The 18,018-nt window shown below is 56.5% G+C and overlaps 1 protein-coding gene across 1 annotated transcript in view; it reads right to left on the reverse strand.

Moving 5' to 3' along the window:
• Window positions 1-4,862: 4,862 nt before the first annotated feature.
• NFAM1 (NFAT activating protein with ITAM motif 1) overlaps window positions 4,863-18,018 on the reverse strand; it is a 33,849-nt gene continuing 20,693 nt past the window's right edge. Inside the window, exons 4-6 of the mRNA XM_082849610.1 lie at window positions 16,180-16,272; window positions 7,218-7,304; window positions 4,863-5,307 (exon numbers count right to left, since the gene is read on the reverse strand). Coding sequence (XP_082705736.1) covers window positions 5,248-5,307; window positions 7,218-7,304; window positions 16,180-16,272 — 240 coding nt within the window. The 3' untranslated portion in view covers window positions 4,863-5,247. The remainder of the gene's footprint in view (window positions 5,308-7,217; window positions 7,305-16,179; window positions 16,273-18,018) is intronic.

Below are 18,018 nucleotides of genomic sequence, written 5' to 3' on the forward strand. Positions count from 1 at the left end.
AAAAGCAGTCCCCAGATCAGCAGGGGCGCATGGTGGGGAGCCAGGTACAGGGCTGTGCCGGAATGTGACCTGCGGAGGGGCCTGTGGCACTCACTGGGGAAGTGGGATGGGGCGGGTAAGGGGGTGACAGAGAAAAAGCCTGTGCTCCTCAGCCCCTCAATGTCCCAGAGTGGGAAAATTAAACCCTCTCTAGATATGCCAATGCGAGTAGGTTTTCAGGTAACGAGAGGATTGTAAATGCAAAACAATGCCAATTACAGCAGCGTGACCCCAGATTATAAAGCGTCTAAGCAGCTCACACCCCCAGGCGTGCTGTGCCTGGAAATTTCCAGGGGAGGCTGGGGATCTAAACATCCAGGCTGCCTGAGGCCAGGCCCCACAGCGGGTGTGGGCAGCTGGGCAGGCCTGGCCCCGTCACTCCTACTGACCTGCCTTCATTTCCCCAAGGAAATAGACCACTGACAGGCAAGAGGACACCCCCGGGTCCCCACAATTCTGAGCAATATTCTTAAGGAAATTTGTCCCTTCATGGGCCCCCCAGCCGGGGGGTGGGGCACAGAGTCCCTCCATGGCTCTTTCTGCCTCCCCCCCCCCCCCCCCCGCTACCCTTTGCCTGCACACAGTTGGAACCAGCCCAGCGCTGCCCCTTCTGTGCTACAATGACCTTTAGCCGGTCAGCTTTCCTGAATCGCAGTCTCTGCTTTGGTAAAATGCAGAGACAAGCCCACACACACACACAGACACACACACACACACTTCGCAGTGTGTTTTCAGGATTAAATGAGATCTTGTAGATAAAGAGTCTGAACAACAGAAACCAGTGCAACCTCCATGCACCACGATTTGGCAGTGTCCGTTAAAATAGTAAATGTCCACGCCCTGGGCCCCAGCGATTTCTTCTCGCCATTTCCTGCAGAGAAAGTTTTGCAGATGCGTCCAAGGGTGTTCCCTGCAGCACCTTCTGTGAGGTTAGAAAATCATAAACAACTGAAAGGGGCATTAACAGGGGCCTGATTAAATTAGGATCCATCAGTCCTGTGGAATCCTTTGCTGTAATTAAAGAGTCTGGCAGTTCCTGTGTGCTGTCACCGGCAGATCCCCACCACGTGGGACTCCATGAACAAAGCAAGAGCAAATAACACCTACAGATGATTCCATTTAAGCTTTGCAGAACCCCACACAAACACTAGATATTTTATGTTTGTCTATGTGCATATATGTATGTAGATGCAATAAGAACAGCCCGGAAGAAAATATGCCCCAATGACCCAGGGTTGCCTCTGGGGAGGGGATTGGGATGGAGGCTGGGAGGTGGCAGGAACATCAAAGAGAATTTCGCTTTGCTGTAGTGTCTACGTGTTTTACTGCAGTACATGCCTGTGTCCCCTGCAGAGATACACACATACAAAACACACGCCAACACCAAGTGCAGAGAATAGTAACGGTTAGCCTGACCCACGCACCATCAAGGTCCAGAGGCCACAATTCTGACTGCCGGTCAAGGAGGGCACCTAGGAAGGAAGGTGTCTCAGTGCCTCCTGCCACTGTCCGCAGCTCTTACAGTCTGGATTCGGGTCTGGGGAAGCCCCTCAGGTGGGCCAATGACATCCCCTGGCGTGCGGGAGGGACGCACTCTGTTAGCCTGGCTGGGCCAAGGCCCCAGCCCGCCTCTCCTGGCTGGGCGTTCTGCCAAGAAAACTCTTGAACTACATAAAAATCCATCCTGGAAATCCGAGAGGCATCCTTAGAACGGAGCGTAGCCTTTCAATTCGAATGGGGAAAAAAAGGCAGATTTGCCTGTAAGTTGATTTCAGGTGAGTGAGGCCCGGTGGCCAAAATGCAACGACTGCATCTGGCCGTGGCCCTCACGCCAAGGTCCTGCCATGTGCTGTGAAGGGGACCCCAGCCCCACCAAGGTTTCCAGTGTAACCAGCACGTGTTCCCATGGAAACTCTGCTTTGCAGAATCCTTTGGAAATTGTTTCCGAGGAGGGGGAACCGCTTCCCACACCCGCTTTGCATTCCTGGGTTTGGTTTCCAGGGATGATTTTCTCCAAGTGCTGAGAGGGGCAGGAGCAGGAGGGAGGGCTGGAGGCTGAAACCTGCCCGAAGGGGCAGAATGGCCATTTCTAAGCCGCTACCCTGGAGAGGCCAGTGGAGGCTGAGGGTGTCAGCAGTGGGTGAGATGTTTCAGATGCCCAGAGGCCTGGAAGAGGGTGGCAGGGGTGTGACCTAGAGATGGTAGGGAATCCCAGGTCAGAGCTAGGGCAGGTCAGGCAGAAAGAAGCATAGGCTGAGACCATGACATACATGTCCGCCCCCCTGTGGTGAGGCTGGGGCGGGGTCCGGACAGGAGGAAGCAGTGCCCAAGGCCTGGCTATCAGGGGCTGCCAGGGGCTTCTGCTACAAGCTCCAGGGCCAGGGGTCCACCCTCAGGATGGCTGCCATCCACCCTGCTGGTCTAAGGCTCCCCTTCACCTGGGTCTCACCTATTGCTCCTCAGCCTGCAGGGGGCCAAAGAAGGGGGTCCCCACCTCCAGGGAGGCCTGCCCCTCGTTTAGCAGATTCCCTCCGCACTGCCCAGTGGCAGCCTGTTTTTCCTGAAGGATGAGTGGAGAAGGAAATACACACCCGCTGAGCCTCTGCAGGGCAGGGAGTTCCCCATCTGTCCTCTCTGAGTAACACTCAGCGACTTGATTGTTACTGAAGCCAAGGCTCGGGTGGACATGGCTTCTGGGAGGTGGAGCTGGGATTCGAGAGAGGCCAGCGGCCACCCAGCCCCCGATGACCCCCAAGGGCGGTTCCTCTCTCTTCTCTCCTCTGCCCACTCAGAGTCCACGCGAACCTGCCCTCCAGGAGCTCAGTCCGAGCCCCCTCTGCCGCCTCCTCCTCTCTCGTGGCCACCTGCGCCCCCTGCAGTCGTCTGCCACCCCTCAGCCCTGCGCCAGCCCATCTCCGCAGGCTCCCAGTCCCGGGGGCTGGGGGAGGAGGGGTGCTTAGCCTTCCTGGCTCCGTGCCGGGCTCCCAGGACGCTCTCCTCGGGGCCCCCCGCCTTGACCCTCCTCCCTGCCTCTCTCCTTGCTCGCGGAAGACCCCAGCGCCTGCCCAGCCTTGCCCTGAACTGAGCTCGGCCACCACACTTGACAACGTCTGTGTCCACAAGAGGGGCGATGAGTTGGTCCCTGAGGGCCTCGCAGGCCGCAGGGAAGAGGTGGGATTTTGTTCCAAGTGAGATGGGAACAGTGGGGGGTTTTGCACACGGGGAGACCATGGTCCTGTGTAGGTCTCACCAGGATCCTTTGCTTCGTGGAGAGGGGACTGCAGGGGGCTGGGCCAGGGCGGGGGGCGCAGTCTCTCCAGGCTCCCCGCGCTACCCCAGGGGCCAACTGGAAAAGGCTGATTCCCAGCCTGAGGGTCCGGGGCCAGGGGCTGAGGACGCTCTGGGGCCCAGCGAGGCGGCCTCCTCCTGTCTTGCTGCCTTTGGTCTTCCCTGGAGAGGCTCCGCTGCACGCTGAGCGGCCTGCCTCCCTCACCCGGCCCCCAGTCCCGGCCTCTGCCTCAGGCTGACGGAGTCAGGGGCCTGGAAGGCAGCTTCGCCTCCCTAAACAGGCTAGGAGTTCGTTAAACTGCCTTCTGGCGAGCGGGGGCCTCTCCCCGCAGCCCCGTGTTCCCGCTCAGAGCCCTCCTTGCCGTGTGCTCCAAGGCCAGGCTCAGAACCAAGCTGAGATGCTGTGAACCGTGCCACAGGCCCAAGGGGGCCACACACAGCCCTAGCGGAGGGGCTGGGGCTTCTTCCTGACGTCAGCCCAGGCCCACCCTGCCGGCCCCAGCCCTTACCCTGCGGGGGGGCCAACCTGCAGGGCTGAAGGTGCTACCCACAAACCAGCCGGGGGTCCGGCCGGGGCCTGCGCCTCGGGCCACCACCCTCCTGGGCACATTGGGGTTTGTGTGAGAGGGCACCTGAGGGACCTCTGGGGACAGCACTGGGTGTGTGTGGAGGGAGGACTGGCCTGCCCATTGCACGAATGACCAAATAGTGGAAAGCAAGGGAGGGATGGGGGACAGCAGGGGAGGGAGGGCTCAGAGCCTGACAGCCTGGGTGAGCCCACCCTTAGCCCTGGTCTGCCTGTGAGGTAGGTTACAGTGCGGGGCTGCCGTGAGGTGAAATGAGGGGTAACGTGAACACTCGAGCAGCAGAAATGGCTCAGGGTCAGACACTGAGGGGCCATGGGGCCTGAGCTTCTGCAGCACAAAGGGACCCCTCTGCCCACCCCAGGGGAAGGCCCAAGAACAGAGCTATGCAGCTGGACCACGACAGAGAGGGCTGGCCTCCAGGCAGCTGGGACCGGGCCCGGGGCAAGGAGGGAAGGGGCCGGGCTGGCCTCGATCCCCAGGGGCCGGGGCTGGGGCATAAGGCAGACAAAGACAGAGGAGGTGGGAGGGGTCGAGATAGGCCAGGTGGAGGGGCTCTGGGGAACTGGGCTGTAGGTAGACCAGGAGCAGCGAGGCCCTGAGGCTGGGGAAGGTTTGAGGTGGTGGTGAGCAGGGCGTGGTGAGGAAGCAGTTGGCACACAGAGCGTAGGCGGCCAGGCTGATGGGAAACAACCTTGGGGTCCTTGCTGGGGGAGGCAGAGAGCTCCCTGCATGTGCCCGGACCCTCACAGTCCCAGGCCCCCACTGAGCCGCCTCCCCGGCCTCCAGCTCTGTTCCTGGGCCCAGCCCAGCCTCTGCATGGTTTATTCTTGCCCACGCCCCATATCCCCCACGCCATCCCCCGATCTACTTTGTGTGGTCGGCTCGTGCCTTTGGCCTAGTTGGGTGGGGGGCGGGGAGACGGGGGCCCTTTGCCTAGTTGCTCCTTTATTCACCTACGCTGGGACCCCTGTGCACACAGTGCTGACGAGGGTCCCTGGCGGGAACCTCCTGGTGGTTCAGGCTGGTGCAAGAGGGCCCGTGTGTCTAGAGAGGGTAAGAAGGGCTCTGGGTGGCGTTCAGGAGAGCCCTTGGGGAGGGAGGGAGGGCCCGCCTGGCAGAGGGAGCAGGTCGGGCAAAGGTCCGGAGATGTGGCACACTCGGCGGGTGTGGCCGGGCTGCAGAATGGGGGGGGGGGCAGCCAAGGCAAGAGGGCAAGTGAGGTGATGGGGCACCCCTGGGGCCTCGCTCCTGCTACAGATCGAGTCCTTTGGAGGGAGAGGCTGCCCCAGGGCCTCTGATCCAGGGCAAGACCCAGGGGCAGGCAGAGCTTGTCCTAGAGATTTTCATAGACCAGGTTAAATTCACCGTCACCCTCAAATCCATGTTGTTTCTCCTGGAAAAAAAGAAAAAGAAAAAAAGAAATAAAAAACAGTAGGGGGCTTCCCTGGTGGCGCAGTGGTTGAGAGTCTGCCTGCTGATGCAGGGGACACAGGTTCGTGCCCCGGTCCGGGAAGATCCCACATGCCGCGGAGCGGCTGGGCCCGTGAGCCATGGCCGCTGAGCCTGCGCGTCCGGAGCCTGTGCTCCGCAACGGGAGAGGCCACAACAGTGAGAGGCCCGCGTACCACAAAAAAAAAAAAAAAAAAAAAAACAGTAGGGAGGGAAAAGAACAAACTTGCACAACTTTAGTTTTAGGCAGAGGCAGACAAACAGATGGCTTCCCAAGCAGCTTTGACAGGGAGACCTGTCCTTGCGCCCAAGCCCACCGCACCAGCCTCTTCTCCCATCATTCCAGCCCATGCCCGCTCTCTGCCCTCCAACTCCACAGACCTCTTCTCTCCTGCCTTGGGCCTCCCCGGGTGCTCTTCCCTCTGCCTGGCATGCTCCCTCCATCCTACCTGTTCCCTGGCTACCTCCTCCTCATTCTGCACCCCCGAGAGCCCCCTTCCCAGCTCTGGCCTAGTCCCTCCCCAGAGCCCACCCTTCACAGGGGGCTACAAATGTCTCTGTGTGTTTGTAAGATCAGGGACCCTGTTCCTGCAGACCCAAGGATCCTGGAGGGCCGGAACATTTCTAGTCATCCTGCCAGGACTTCAGGGCCTGGCACATGGTGGGCACTGCCTGGGATGGCCCAGACATCCTTGGGGAAGCCCTGCCTCCAATCAGAGCCTAGTTCAGGGATGAGTATACAAAGGGCTTTGAGAATAGGAGATTCAACAAACAGAGTCAGCCTGGGCCAGCGGGGCCAAGCACTTGCTCCCCTCACTTCCTGATGGCTTTTCCAAGGTGCCTACCCACAGCCCTTGAGCTCCTGAATCCAACCTTGCACTTGATGGCGTCCAAAGCTCTGGTGTAGATGCTACTTAACTTGGAACTCATTTGAATTCAGGGGCAGTTGATTTTGCAGTAAAGTGTCACTCATCCACTTTACAGATGAGCAGACTGAGGTTTAAGAGAGAATCATGATCGGGGCTTCCCTGCTGGCTCAGTGGTTAAGAATCCGCCGGCCAGTGCAGGGGACACGGGTGTGAGCCCTGGTCCGGGAACATCCTACATGCTGCAGAGTAACTAAGCCCGTGAGCCACAACTGCTGAAGCCCGCGCTCCTGGAGCCCGTGCTCCGCAACAGGAGAAGCCACCGCAGTGAGAAGCCCGCGCACCGCAATGAAGAGTAGCCCCCGCTCGCTGCAACTAGAGAAAGCCCGTGTGCAGCAACGAAGACCCATCGCATCCATAAATAAATAGATAAATGTATTAAAAAGAGAGAGAGAGAGAGAGAGAGAATCATGATCAAGTGATATGCCTTAGTTCCCATCGTGATAATAACGAAGCCCTGTCCAGACCCTCCCAGGTTGGCATCAGTGTAGACTCCAGCTCCCGGCTTTAGCCACCTTCAGCCTGGGGAGAGCTAGGAGCCAAACACCCCTGCTTTACTGGCCAGTGTAGACACTATACCGTGCGCAGTGGCAGTTGCGATTGCTCATCTTGCACGGCGCCTACGGGGTCCCAGTACGACATTTGATCCTCATGGCAAATCTAGGAGGTGAGTGCTGTCAGGCTCCTCAGTTTACAGCCGAGGAGAAGCAGGCACAGAAGAGACCCTTGGCCAGGGCTGCACAGCTGGTAAGGGGTGGAGCAGGGGTTCGAATCCACCAGACCTCCTAACCACTAGGCCAGCTGCCTCGCAGAGAGGGCTCTGATTCGGCAGCAGGTGGCTCCCTCCTCTGGTCCTATGTACCCATTTCCCAGATGAGGAACAGGACAAACGGAGTAAGATGAGGCTCGCTGCCCAGCCCCTGCGTACCTGGGAGAGCAGGTCCTGGTTGGAGGGCGGGCTGCTGGCCTCACTCTGGATGCAGTCGTAGACCTCGGTCTCTCGGCGCTGCAGGTCCTGCAAGAGACGTGGGAAGGTCAGAGAAAGGTGAACAGAGGGGCAGGGCCCCGGCCGCAGCGGCCTGCTATACCTCCCCGCCGCCCGAGGGAGCCTAGGGGCCGGGCAGACCTGTGAGGGGACACCCACCACCCCCAGCCTCGCCACTCGCGATGACACGGCTTCACCTCTGCACCTGCCGTTCCCTCTCGGAACCATCTTACCCCTCCCCCGCTAGTACAGTGCCACTCCTCTCTGTGCCCCTTGCCAGCCCCTCACATCACCTCAAGGCTCTAGCAGAGCCTGTGCTCAGCCCGGTGGGCTCTCCAGGCCCCCAGGTAGCTGGCAAGAGGAAGGGCCCAGGCCCCCTCCCACCGTCCCTGCCTGTCCTTAGGTCCTTTGGTGCAGCCAGCAGCCCCCAGATGTGACTCCCACGGCCAAGGCTTCAATAGGGTGCTCTCCTGGCATCCCCCCCTCACTCCCCTGGGCCAAAGCCCTGTCCCTGTGAGGGTCCCACCCACGCATCCACCCCTGTAGGTCTCCCTTCACCCCTCACCCCAGCCTGTGCTCACAGATGACCTAGGTACCCACTGGAGTCACACTCGTTCCCACAGCTGTGCTGGGTTTGTTGCTGGGTCACTGTAGCTGTGGTTGGCACACTTGGAGAACACCACCAAATGAGCTATGATGACGGGGCTCCTCGCTCAGCTAGATGTGTGTCTTAGGGCCACACTCACTCTTGGCCCAGCTATGAACAGCCTGACCAGAGGCCTCAGGATGGTAGAAAGAGATGGAGCTTTGAAATCAGACAAGCTTAGGTTCAACTCTCAGCTCTGACACCTGCCAGCTATGGGCAACCCCGGAACCTCCCTGTGCCTCAGTTTCCTCATCTGTAAAATGGGAATAATTGTATCTCTCTTTCAGGCTCAATGGATGATTAAATGAGATATTGTACATAAAGGGCCCAACAGAGGGTCTGGCGAATCACAGGTGCTTAATAACTGTTGAATGGTCATCAAGGGAGGCTTGATGCCTCCCTCCCCTCTCTGCGGTCACAGCCTGGACCCTTCCTCAGACCCTGATGGGCACCGGGGTCCCAGGCAAGGGGCAGATGCTGCTCCTTGGGGGATGTCGGAACAGAGCTACTAACAGCCTAAGCAAGAGGCAGGAACCTTTCCTTCCCACGTGTACATGTCATATGGATGCCGGCTGCTTGCCAAGGAGGTGGTTTCCCTGGCAACAGGCAAGCAGGGGTTGCCGAGGCAGGCTGCAGAGACAGGTGGTGCTCTGAGGCAAGAGCAGGGAGGGGAGGTGGGGTGGGGGGAAGGAGGCTCCGAGAGGTAGTGGGGCATGAAAACCTGTGTAATAAACCATTTGGCACTTGGGAGACCCTCACTTCAAGGGCATCACACACAGGGATGGCAAGGCTGCCCTAGGGATCTCTGCGTCAGAAAGAGGGAGGGTCAGGACTTCTGTGGTGGCGTAGTGGTTAAGAATGCACCTGCCAGTACAGGGGACACGGGTTCGAGCCCTGGTCCGGGAAGATCCCACATGCTGCGGAGCAACAAAGCCCGTGCGCCACAACTACTGAGCCTGCGCTCTAGAGCCCACAAACCACAACTACTGAGCCCGCGTGCCTAGAGCCTGTGCTCCGCAACAAGAGAAGCCACCGCAACGAGAAGCCTGCGCACCACAACCAAGAGTAGCCCCTGCTCGCCGCAACTAGAGAAAAAGCCTGCACGCAGCAATGAAGACCCAACGCAGCCAAAAATAAATAAAAATTTAAAAAAAAGAAAAAGAAAGAGGGAGGGTCTTGGAAGGTGTGCTTCCAACCTGCCTCTGGGTAAGGAAGGGGGCAAGGCTGTCCCAGGGAGGAGCCCAAATTCCGGTGAAAGGCATTTTCCAAGGCCTGCTCTGGCCTGTTGGGCTTTCATGCCTGCCCAGGGCACCAACCACTGCCGGCAAGCCTGGCACACGGGATGGGAATCTGCTCCTCAGCAGCCCTGGGCCTCCACCGCCTGTCTGCCCAGACCTGGATCCACAGATCTGACAGCCCCCCAAGCTGGATGCTTCTGGTCACAGAGTGAAGGGAGAAAAAGGGCCTCCTGGCTGACATGTCAGCAGGAGAGCAGATCTCGGGTCCCACAGATGGTTCCCTTCTCCCTCGTGTCCAGTCCACGCAGGCTGCCCACCACGCATTAGCCCAGAGAGGCCCAGAGATGTCTCAGGTCACACAGCCCCTCCCGCCCTTCGCTCCATGTGCTCCCACTGGCCTGGGCACACAGCTAAGTGATTTCCCAGCCAGAGAAGAGCATCCTGACCTGGGACCCCACAGGCCTGGGCCCCACACTGCAGGGGTCATGCTGTGGGTGGGAGCAGCTGCAGGGCTGAGGGCAGGGGAGGCCGCAGAGGTTGCTGCCAATTAGCAGCTGCTGAGTGAAGCCTCTGACAAGCCCTGACCTGCTGGGCTGCGTTTGCATGCAGGGAGTGACCGGCATCACTAGGCTGTGAAATGCAGGGCAGCCTTGTCAACAGGATACCTCCTTGGCCTTGCTTGCTGGTGATGGGGACTGCCTCCCACAGGGCACGCCCGCGGGGAGAAGGCCAGGCCTCTGAACGGGCTGGGCTGGGCTGTACTGGGATACGGGTCTGGGATCCAGGCCCTCTGAGCCCTTTGCCTCCTGCTGCCCAGTATGAGCAGTGATGCTGGGCCGAGTGGTCACCAGCCCTGGCAGAGGCGTGAAGTCCGTGCCAAGGCTTTTGTCCAGGTGGGCTGAGGCCAGAGCTGAAGTCAGCTGCCCTGGGCCAGGACCTAATCTGAGGGTCTGGGGCATTGGTCCCCCTGTAATACCCTCCCCTGTCACCAAGGAAACACAAGAGCTGTGGTCTCACGGACACCTGCATGTTGAGGTTTGCATGGTGCCCTCTGCAGGGCAGACGGCTGAGACCTGGGGGCCTTGTTCAGCAAGGAGTGGTACTCAGGAGAGACGGAGCACCTCTGCTCTAGGTCAAGGTCCTGGCGTGTGTGAAGTAAACGGCCCACGGCAGCGACAGGAGTCTGGTAAGGCAGGGCTGGGTTTGGCCTCCAATGAAGGCCTCTCGTGCCAGGCTGAGGAGCTGGCAATGGGGAGCCCCTGGGGGTTTCTGAGTGGGAAGCGACAGCATCAGTGGTGTGTCGGAAAGGCCCCTCCTGCTGCCGTGAGGCGTGGGAGGGCTGGAGGCTGACAGCAAGAACGAGGCGCTGGGCCAGGCAGAGGCTGGAACACAGCTGGGTGGGGGGCGGCGTCCAGATGCTTCTGGGGAGCGTGAAACTACAAGGCTGATGCCCCACATTCGCCACGGAGCACCTACTCTGTACCCAGCACCGAGCCCCAGGGAACCCCAGCCAGCTGGGAGCTAAGAACAGGCCTCCACTCAGCTGTCGCTGAATACCTACTACGTGCCAGGCACTGGGCTGGTGCGGGGGAGGGCGCCAGGCAGACCACGATCAGAAAGAAATCGGTGGCCGAAAGGGCCACGGAGAGACCCAGAGAAGGAGGATGGGGATGTTGGCTCATGGAGAGGGTGGGGAGGTCAGAAAGGCCTCCTGCAAAGGTGCCCTCTGAGCAGAGAGCTGGGGAGTGACAGCAGCCCCTGGACGGCTCCAGAAAGGACACTGCGGAGGGGAGGGTGCAGCCAACACCAAGGCCCCCCTGCGGGGTGGGCATGGGGGGCAAGCCTGGTGCATCTGGAGAACATCAAGGAGGCCAGTGGCCTGGTGCATCTGGAGAACATCAAGGAGGCCAGTGTGCCTGGAGCGAGTGAGTGAGGGGAGAGACGGTGGGAGGGCCTGTGGGCAGAGCTCTCAGAGACCACTGTCAGGGCTCCGGTGTTGACTCTGAGTGAGACAGAATCTATCTCACTAGACGGCCGAGGTGGTCATGAGAACGTGATCCGCAGACCTCCAACTCCAGGGATCAGCATCGACCCGGGGCCCCAGCTGCTGGGCTCTAAAACCCATCATTGCATGTGCACAGAGGGCCCCCCCTGCCACCGTGGGCTACCGCCAGCCAATGGCTGAGCTCAGCAGGGATGCCGTCACAGCCTCCCGCCCTGGGAGACCTGGGACTCCTCTGACTGGGCTCCCCATGGCCTGCTGAATCTTCCCTAGATGGTGCGGTGGTCGGTGCATCTCTCTGCCTTCCTTCACCCTTTCCTTTACCCAGGATGAGATCTGCAAGAGTCTAACAACTCTCCCAGTCTTCTCCATTTTCTCTCACAGGTGGTTTCCCTAATAAAACTATCACACATTTACCCCCGTCTTGGTGTCTGCTTCTCGGGAGACCTAGACTCACCAAGGGCTCTGAGCAGAGTGGGATGTGATCTGTGTTTGGGTGGGATCACTCTGCTGCTCCTGGGCGGAGCACAGACTGTGGGGCAAGGATAATAACGGGCCAGCTGATTAGAAACCAATTGCAGGACTCCAGGCACGAAATGGTGGTGGCTCCCACCAGCGTCAGCCCTGGAGGGGTGAGAAGGTTGGATTCTGGATATGTTCGCAATAAGATGTGCTGATGGATCCGATGTGAGCAGTGATGGAAGGAGAGAAGGAAAGGGCAATTTCAAAATGTTTAGCCTGAGCATCAGGGGGGATGGAGCAACCATTCACTGCATGAGGAGGACTGTGGGAAGAGGTACTTCGATGGGTAAAGAATTGGAGATTGGTCTGAGAGAGAAGCCGATACGGGGTCCAAATGCAGTTGCTTCTGGTGTTCAGAGGAGGGGCCTGGGCTGGACGTATAAATTTGGGAGTTGTCAGAGTGTAGAGGGTCTCAAAACCTTGAGGCTGCTTCACTCCCAAGGAGGAGAGTGAAGATCAAAGAGAAAGGGCCCCAGGCCTGGACTCTAATGTTTAGAGGTCAGGATTTCTCTGGTTCCTAAGAAGGAACCAGGGATGCAGGCTGAGGAGGCATGGTAGTGAGTCAGAGGGGCATTAGGAGAGAGTGGAATGTTCTGGAAGCAAGTAAAGAAAGTAAGTGTGTCTAGGAGGAGGGAGAGCTCGCTGGTTTCACATGCTGCTGCTCATCAGGAAAGAGGAAGACTGGGAACTGACCACGGGGTTTAACAACGTAGAGGTCAACGGTGACCTTGAGAAGGAAGGCTTTGGGGGGCAGAAAGAAGAGGTGTGCAGAAAGCCTGACTGAGTGGGTCGGAAAGGAGAGCCAGAAACTGAAGACAGGGAATTTTGACAGATCTGTTATAAGGAGTCGTCGAGAAAGGACAGGGTCCCTGGAGGTGGCTGTGAGCTCAAGATAAGGAATTTAAGATGGAAGAAATCATAGCATGTCTGCAAACCGGAAATGTAATACTGTATCATTAGCCCTATATTAAAGGTTATGAAACCAAGACTCAGAAAGTTTAAGTAGCAGAACCTGTGAGCAAAAGAACTAGGCCTTGAACCCCAGTCTGTCTGGCTTACTCCAAATCCATGCTCCTTAATAGGCCAACTTGGGCTTCCCTGGTGGCGCAGTGGTTGAGAGTCCGCCTGCCGATGCAGGGGACACGGGTTCGTGCCCCGGTCTGGGAAGATCCCACATGCCGCGGAGTGGCTGGGCCCGTGAGCCATGGCCGCTGAGCCTGCATGTCTGGAGCCTGTGCTCTGCAACGGGAGAGGCCACAACAGTGAGAGGCCCGTGTACCGCAAAAAAAAAAAAAAGGTCAACTTTTCACACACAAAAAAACTGGAGTAGTACAGCTTTTTTTTTCCTGTCACAATATATCATGAACATTTTTCCACATGAATAAAAAGCAAAAATTGACATAATCAGAAGGAGAAATATACAATCTACAAGCAAATGGGCAGATTTTAACTCAATTCACTCAACATCTGATAGACAAGATAATCAATAAGGATATGGCATACTTTAGCAACACAATCAATAAACTTGACCACGCTGACACATATAGAACACTCCCTCAGCCATGCACAATGCACACGAAATATAAGCCAACAATAAAGCGAGTCTCCAAAGACTTCAAAGGATTAAAATCCTACCAAATGTATTCTCTGATCACAGTGGAATTCGTGAGAAACAAAAAACAGAATGATAACTAAAAAACAAACGTTTGAAAATTAAGCAAAAGACTTTTAAATAACTCATGGGGCAAGTGGGAAATTTAAACTGAAAGACAACAGAACTATGACATATCAAAACTTGTGGGATACAACTAAAGCCATACTTAAAGGGAAGTTCATAACCTTAAGTGCATAAATTAGGAAAAAAGAAAGATTGAAAATCAGTGATCTAAGTATCCCTCCAAAGAAAGTAGAGGAGAAGTATACAAAAATCCTTCCCTGGGCTTCCCTGGTGGCGCAGTGGTTGAGAGTCTGCCTGCCAATGCAGGGGACATGGGTTCGTGCCCCGGTCCGGGAGGATCCCACATGCCGCGGAGCGGCTGGGCCCGTGAGCCGTGGCCACTGAGCCTGAGCGTCTGGAGCCTGTGCTCCGCAATGGGAGAGGCCACAACAGTGAGAGGCCCGCGTATCGCAAAAAAAAAAAAAAAAAAATCCTTCCCTGGATGTTGTCCACTGTCACCACTCTTGTTCACCATCACTGTCTGAGGCAGTGCGATAAAACAAAAAAAAAAAAGAAAGAAAAGGTATGAAGATTAAAAAGGAAGAAATGAAACTTCCACTATTCATAGATGACATGACTAGGTTCATAGAAAATCCAAAGGAACTTACAGAGAAACTATTAGAATTAATTAGTGAATTCATCAAGGTTACTCTCTATATAAAGTCCATATACAAAAATCAATCGTATTTCTACATACCAGCAATAGACAATTAGAAAATAAAATTAGGGACTCCCCTGGTGGTCCAGTGGGTAAGATTCCGCACTCCTAATGCAGGGGGCCCAGGTTCGATCCCTAGTCGGGGAACTAGATCTCACATGCATGCCGCAACTAATAAGCCCTCATGCCGCAACTAAGGAGTCTGCATGCCGCAAATAAGAAGACTGCATGCTGCAACTAAGACCCAGCACAGCCAAAAATAAATGAATAAATTTAAAAAAAAAGAAAATTAAAATGGGGACAACACCTGTACCCTGAAGCCCTATTATGAGTATTAATGACATAACAGGTATAAAATCCTACAACAGTACCTGGCACGTAGTAGGTACTCAACAAATGACTTCGTGACATCATCATCACTCTTGTTAACATATTCTTATCTGCCCAGGTCCAACCCCAGCAGCTGGGGACTGCTCTCAAGGGCTAGCAGAGCCTGCGGCCTCCCTTCACATCTCCTTTCCAGCCCTAAAACCTTTTGAAGCCACCCTGCAACCTGGCAGGGCCTTTGGGCCTCTTCCTCACGCTCCAGAGAAGTCTAAACACGGGCAAGAAAGACATTCCATGCAAAAGTGAGTCTCTTCCATTAAAAGTAATCTTGGAGAAGGATATTTATTCATGTGAAAAGATGTTCATGAGATATTGTAACATGAACAAAACTAGCTGCACTACTCCAATTTTTTTTAAAAAAAGTATGTGTGAGTGTGTGTATGGGTCTCTTTGTATGTGTTTACAGAAAAGACTGGAAGGTACAGAGGTCAACGCTACTAGTGTTTATACTGGAAGAAGATAGGCCTAGGATGATGGTTATTTTCCTCTTTTTGATATATATAGAAAGATCTCGTGTGTGTGTGTGTGTGTACGGAAAGAGAGAAATGTTTTCATTTAACAGTTGACACCAGAATTCCTCCTAGGGAAAATACCACGATGAGTTGCTGGGAGAGAAGAGAGAATATGGGGAAGTCTGGGGCCATGTGGGAAGCAGTGGCTGCTGGAAATTCCCTGGGGTGGAGGGGCTGAAGGTCCCATGAGAGCTGGCCGTGTTACGTTCTGTTTGGGGTTATGGGTGCTGCCCTGTAGGAATGCTGCCTTTGCCTCGTCCCCATCTGCCTCATCCTCAGTAAACCGGACCATATTCTGAACACCCTCTGCACGGGGTTTTATGGACATCGAGGAAGGACCTGAGTTTCATGTATGAGTCAGGGTGGTGGGGACAGGAACAGCTACAGCCCATACAGGCAGAGTCCCGGAACATGCCCTTGGAGGACCTGCAGGACCCAGACATGGCTGTGCACCTCCCAGGTGCTGAGTCAAGAACCCTACCTGGCGGCTGAAGGCCCCGTGGAGTTGAGACCCCAGCTGACACTGGGTGGCATTTATTCTTCACTTTCTCCACAATAAGCATATGTTATTTGTTCAACTAAAATAGATGTAACTGAAAAAAGAATGTCTGTCACCATCCCAGCCACCGGGCAGAGTGACCACGTGTTGACCAGATGGGCAAGCCAGGCTGGGGGAGCGAACAGCATCTCAGCCGTGTCTCTGCTTGACTGTAAGCATAAAACAGTGTGTGTGTGTGTGTGTGTGTGTGTGTGTGTGTGTGGTGGGGAAGGGGGGTGTGAAGAATTGAAAACCGTTGGTGTGTTACGGGCGTGGAACACTGCCTGACTCTTTCCTCTTTTTGTGATTCCTGTTGCTGTGGCTCCGATGCTGTTTGTGCAATAAAAACAGGAAGGAGTTGGTGAGCGGGTCAACGTCACTTGGTCAGATGAAGGGACTTTCTTCATTCCTCACCAACTGTGCCCTCACTGGCCCTCATTCCAGAAGTGGAGGGGCACGCCAAGGAGGGGACCCCAGCGGCACCTCGCACCTGCACTCCTTCCAGGGCCCAGGGCCACACACTTGTAACCTCGGTTCACCTTCACAGAAATCCCTCCAGGCAGGAATTCTTGTCCCCAGTTTACAGGTGAGGAAGTAGAGGCTCCCAGAGAGGTCACACAGCTGGTACACTGGCCGAGCCAGGGAACCAGACCCCGAGCCAGGCCTCGGAGGGCGGAGGACTCACTGTGTAGACGGATTCGGGTGGAGGCTGCTCCCGGCTGCTGGCAGCGCTGGGGCCCTTCTGGGCAGTGTGCTTCCGTGGAGCCTGCGTCTGTCTCTGTGGGGAAAGGAGTCAGGGCTGGGGACCAGAGGCTCTCCTTCTTCCCACCCCCGACCAGACCCCACCAGAGGAAAGGATGGCAGGTTGTCATGAGGCCACTCAGAAGTGCATCACTCAGCACCTTCCATGCACCCTCTCCAGGGAAACGGGGCAAATACCTGCAAGACCTACATCAAACCGCTCGTCTGCCCGGGGACACCGGACATGATAAACATCCCGGCGAGGCAGCTGCCCACCACCCAGTGCCAGAGCACAGTGCCCACAGTGTGACAGGGTCCCCGGCTGCAGCCGATCACTGTGGGTGCTGCTGAGTGAGCCAGCGCAGGCCAGACCAGGTGTCCAGTCCCTCTCTGCCCCTCACTGGCTCTGCGGCCTCACTCAAGCACTTACTCTCTCCGGACCTCAGTTTCTCCAGCCATCACCCTCCTTTGCGAGATTGCTGCACAGATTCAGGGAGGTGATGAGGGAGTCAAGCACTCTTGACACTCGAGGGCCACTTATGTGGCCCTTGGCCAACCACACACACTCTGGTTAGCCAGGTGGTGTGAAGAAGGGGACACCATCCCTGCCCTCCCGGAGCTTAAGACTCGGTGGGGAGACGGACAACGAACCAGCAGTTTTACCACGTGTGGTTCATGCGCTGACCCACGGGGACAGAGCCCCTGGCGCACAGGAGGGAAAAAACGCCTCGCCTGGCAGGGAGGCCGAGAGGAAGGCTGTTTAAGGCTGAGACGTTCGCTGGGAAGAGAGGGAGGAGAGGCAGAGGGAGCAGGTCTGGAAGAATTTAAAGACAGTCGGCGTGGCCCGAGAGGCGAACCTGCCCTGGTTGGGTCAGGACGGCCATGCTGGGCTTCGAGAAGAGGGTGGACGGTGGAAAACCTCTGAGGGCTTTAACCAGGAGGCGCCAGGATCAGAAAGTGGTTTCAGAAAGCTCACGCTGGGTGCTGCGTGAAGCGCTAATGGTCGTGGAGGCCAGGGCAGTGGGCTTTCGGGAGGGTGAGGGCTCAGCTCCTTCCAAGTCAGAGGGAGGCTGTCCGGACGCCCCCCTCATCTCAGGCACACCACACTGCCAACAGTGAAGCAACACAGCCTCATCTCGGGGCAGGACCTAATTAAAAACCCTAGCCGCCTGCCAATTCCCAGACCATTTACTTGGGATTAGCTCTCGAGAGCTGCTTAACACTCAGGCAGAAGCCAGCGCCACCCCCAGTCGCAGCATAATAACGGCTCGGGAGTACCTGGAGCCTCACTGGGTGCCAGGTGGGGCTCTAAAGGCATCACTTGCCTTATCTCCTGTGCCTCTCAACAAACCTGCAAGACCAGTCTTCATATCATCCCTGTTCCACCCATGAGGCTGTGAAGGCTCAGAGAGGGCTGACAACTTGCCCGAGGTCACAGAGCCAGAAGTGGCAGGGGCAGGATTGGAACCCAGGTCTGTGTGACTCACCAAGATGCTGATCTGACAGTACCTGGAGTTTTCACTCCCCTGTTTTGTTTGAAAGTGCAGGTCTCACAGAGAGATGGGTGCAGGCATCCAGGCAGCACTTCACAGTTTACAAAGAACTCTGGGACTTATTGTCATTTAATTCTCATAGTAGCCTAAGGAGGTGGGCATGGACTTCCCACTTGCCAGAGGGGGAAACAGGTTTGTCCAGCTAGTCATTGACTGCCCTTGGATCAAACCCAGATGCCCTGTTCTCAAATCTAGTGCCCCTGCCCTGCACCACCTACTTCACTGCCAAG

Source organism: Leucopleurus acutus (assembly GCF_964270905.1).
Source record: "Leucopleurus acutus genome assembly, chromosome: 11".
NCBI classification, from domain to species: domain Eukaryota; kingdom Metazoa; phylum Chordata; class Mammalia; order Artiodactyla; family Delphinidae; genus Leucopleurus; species Leucopleurus acutus.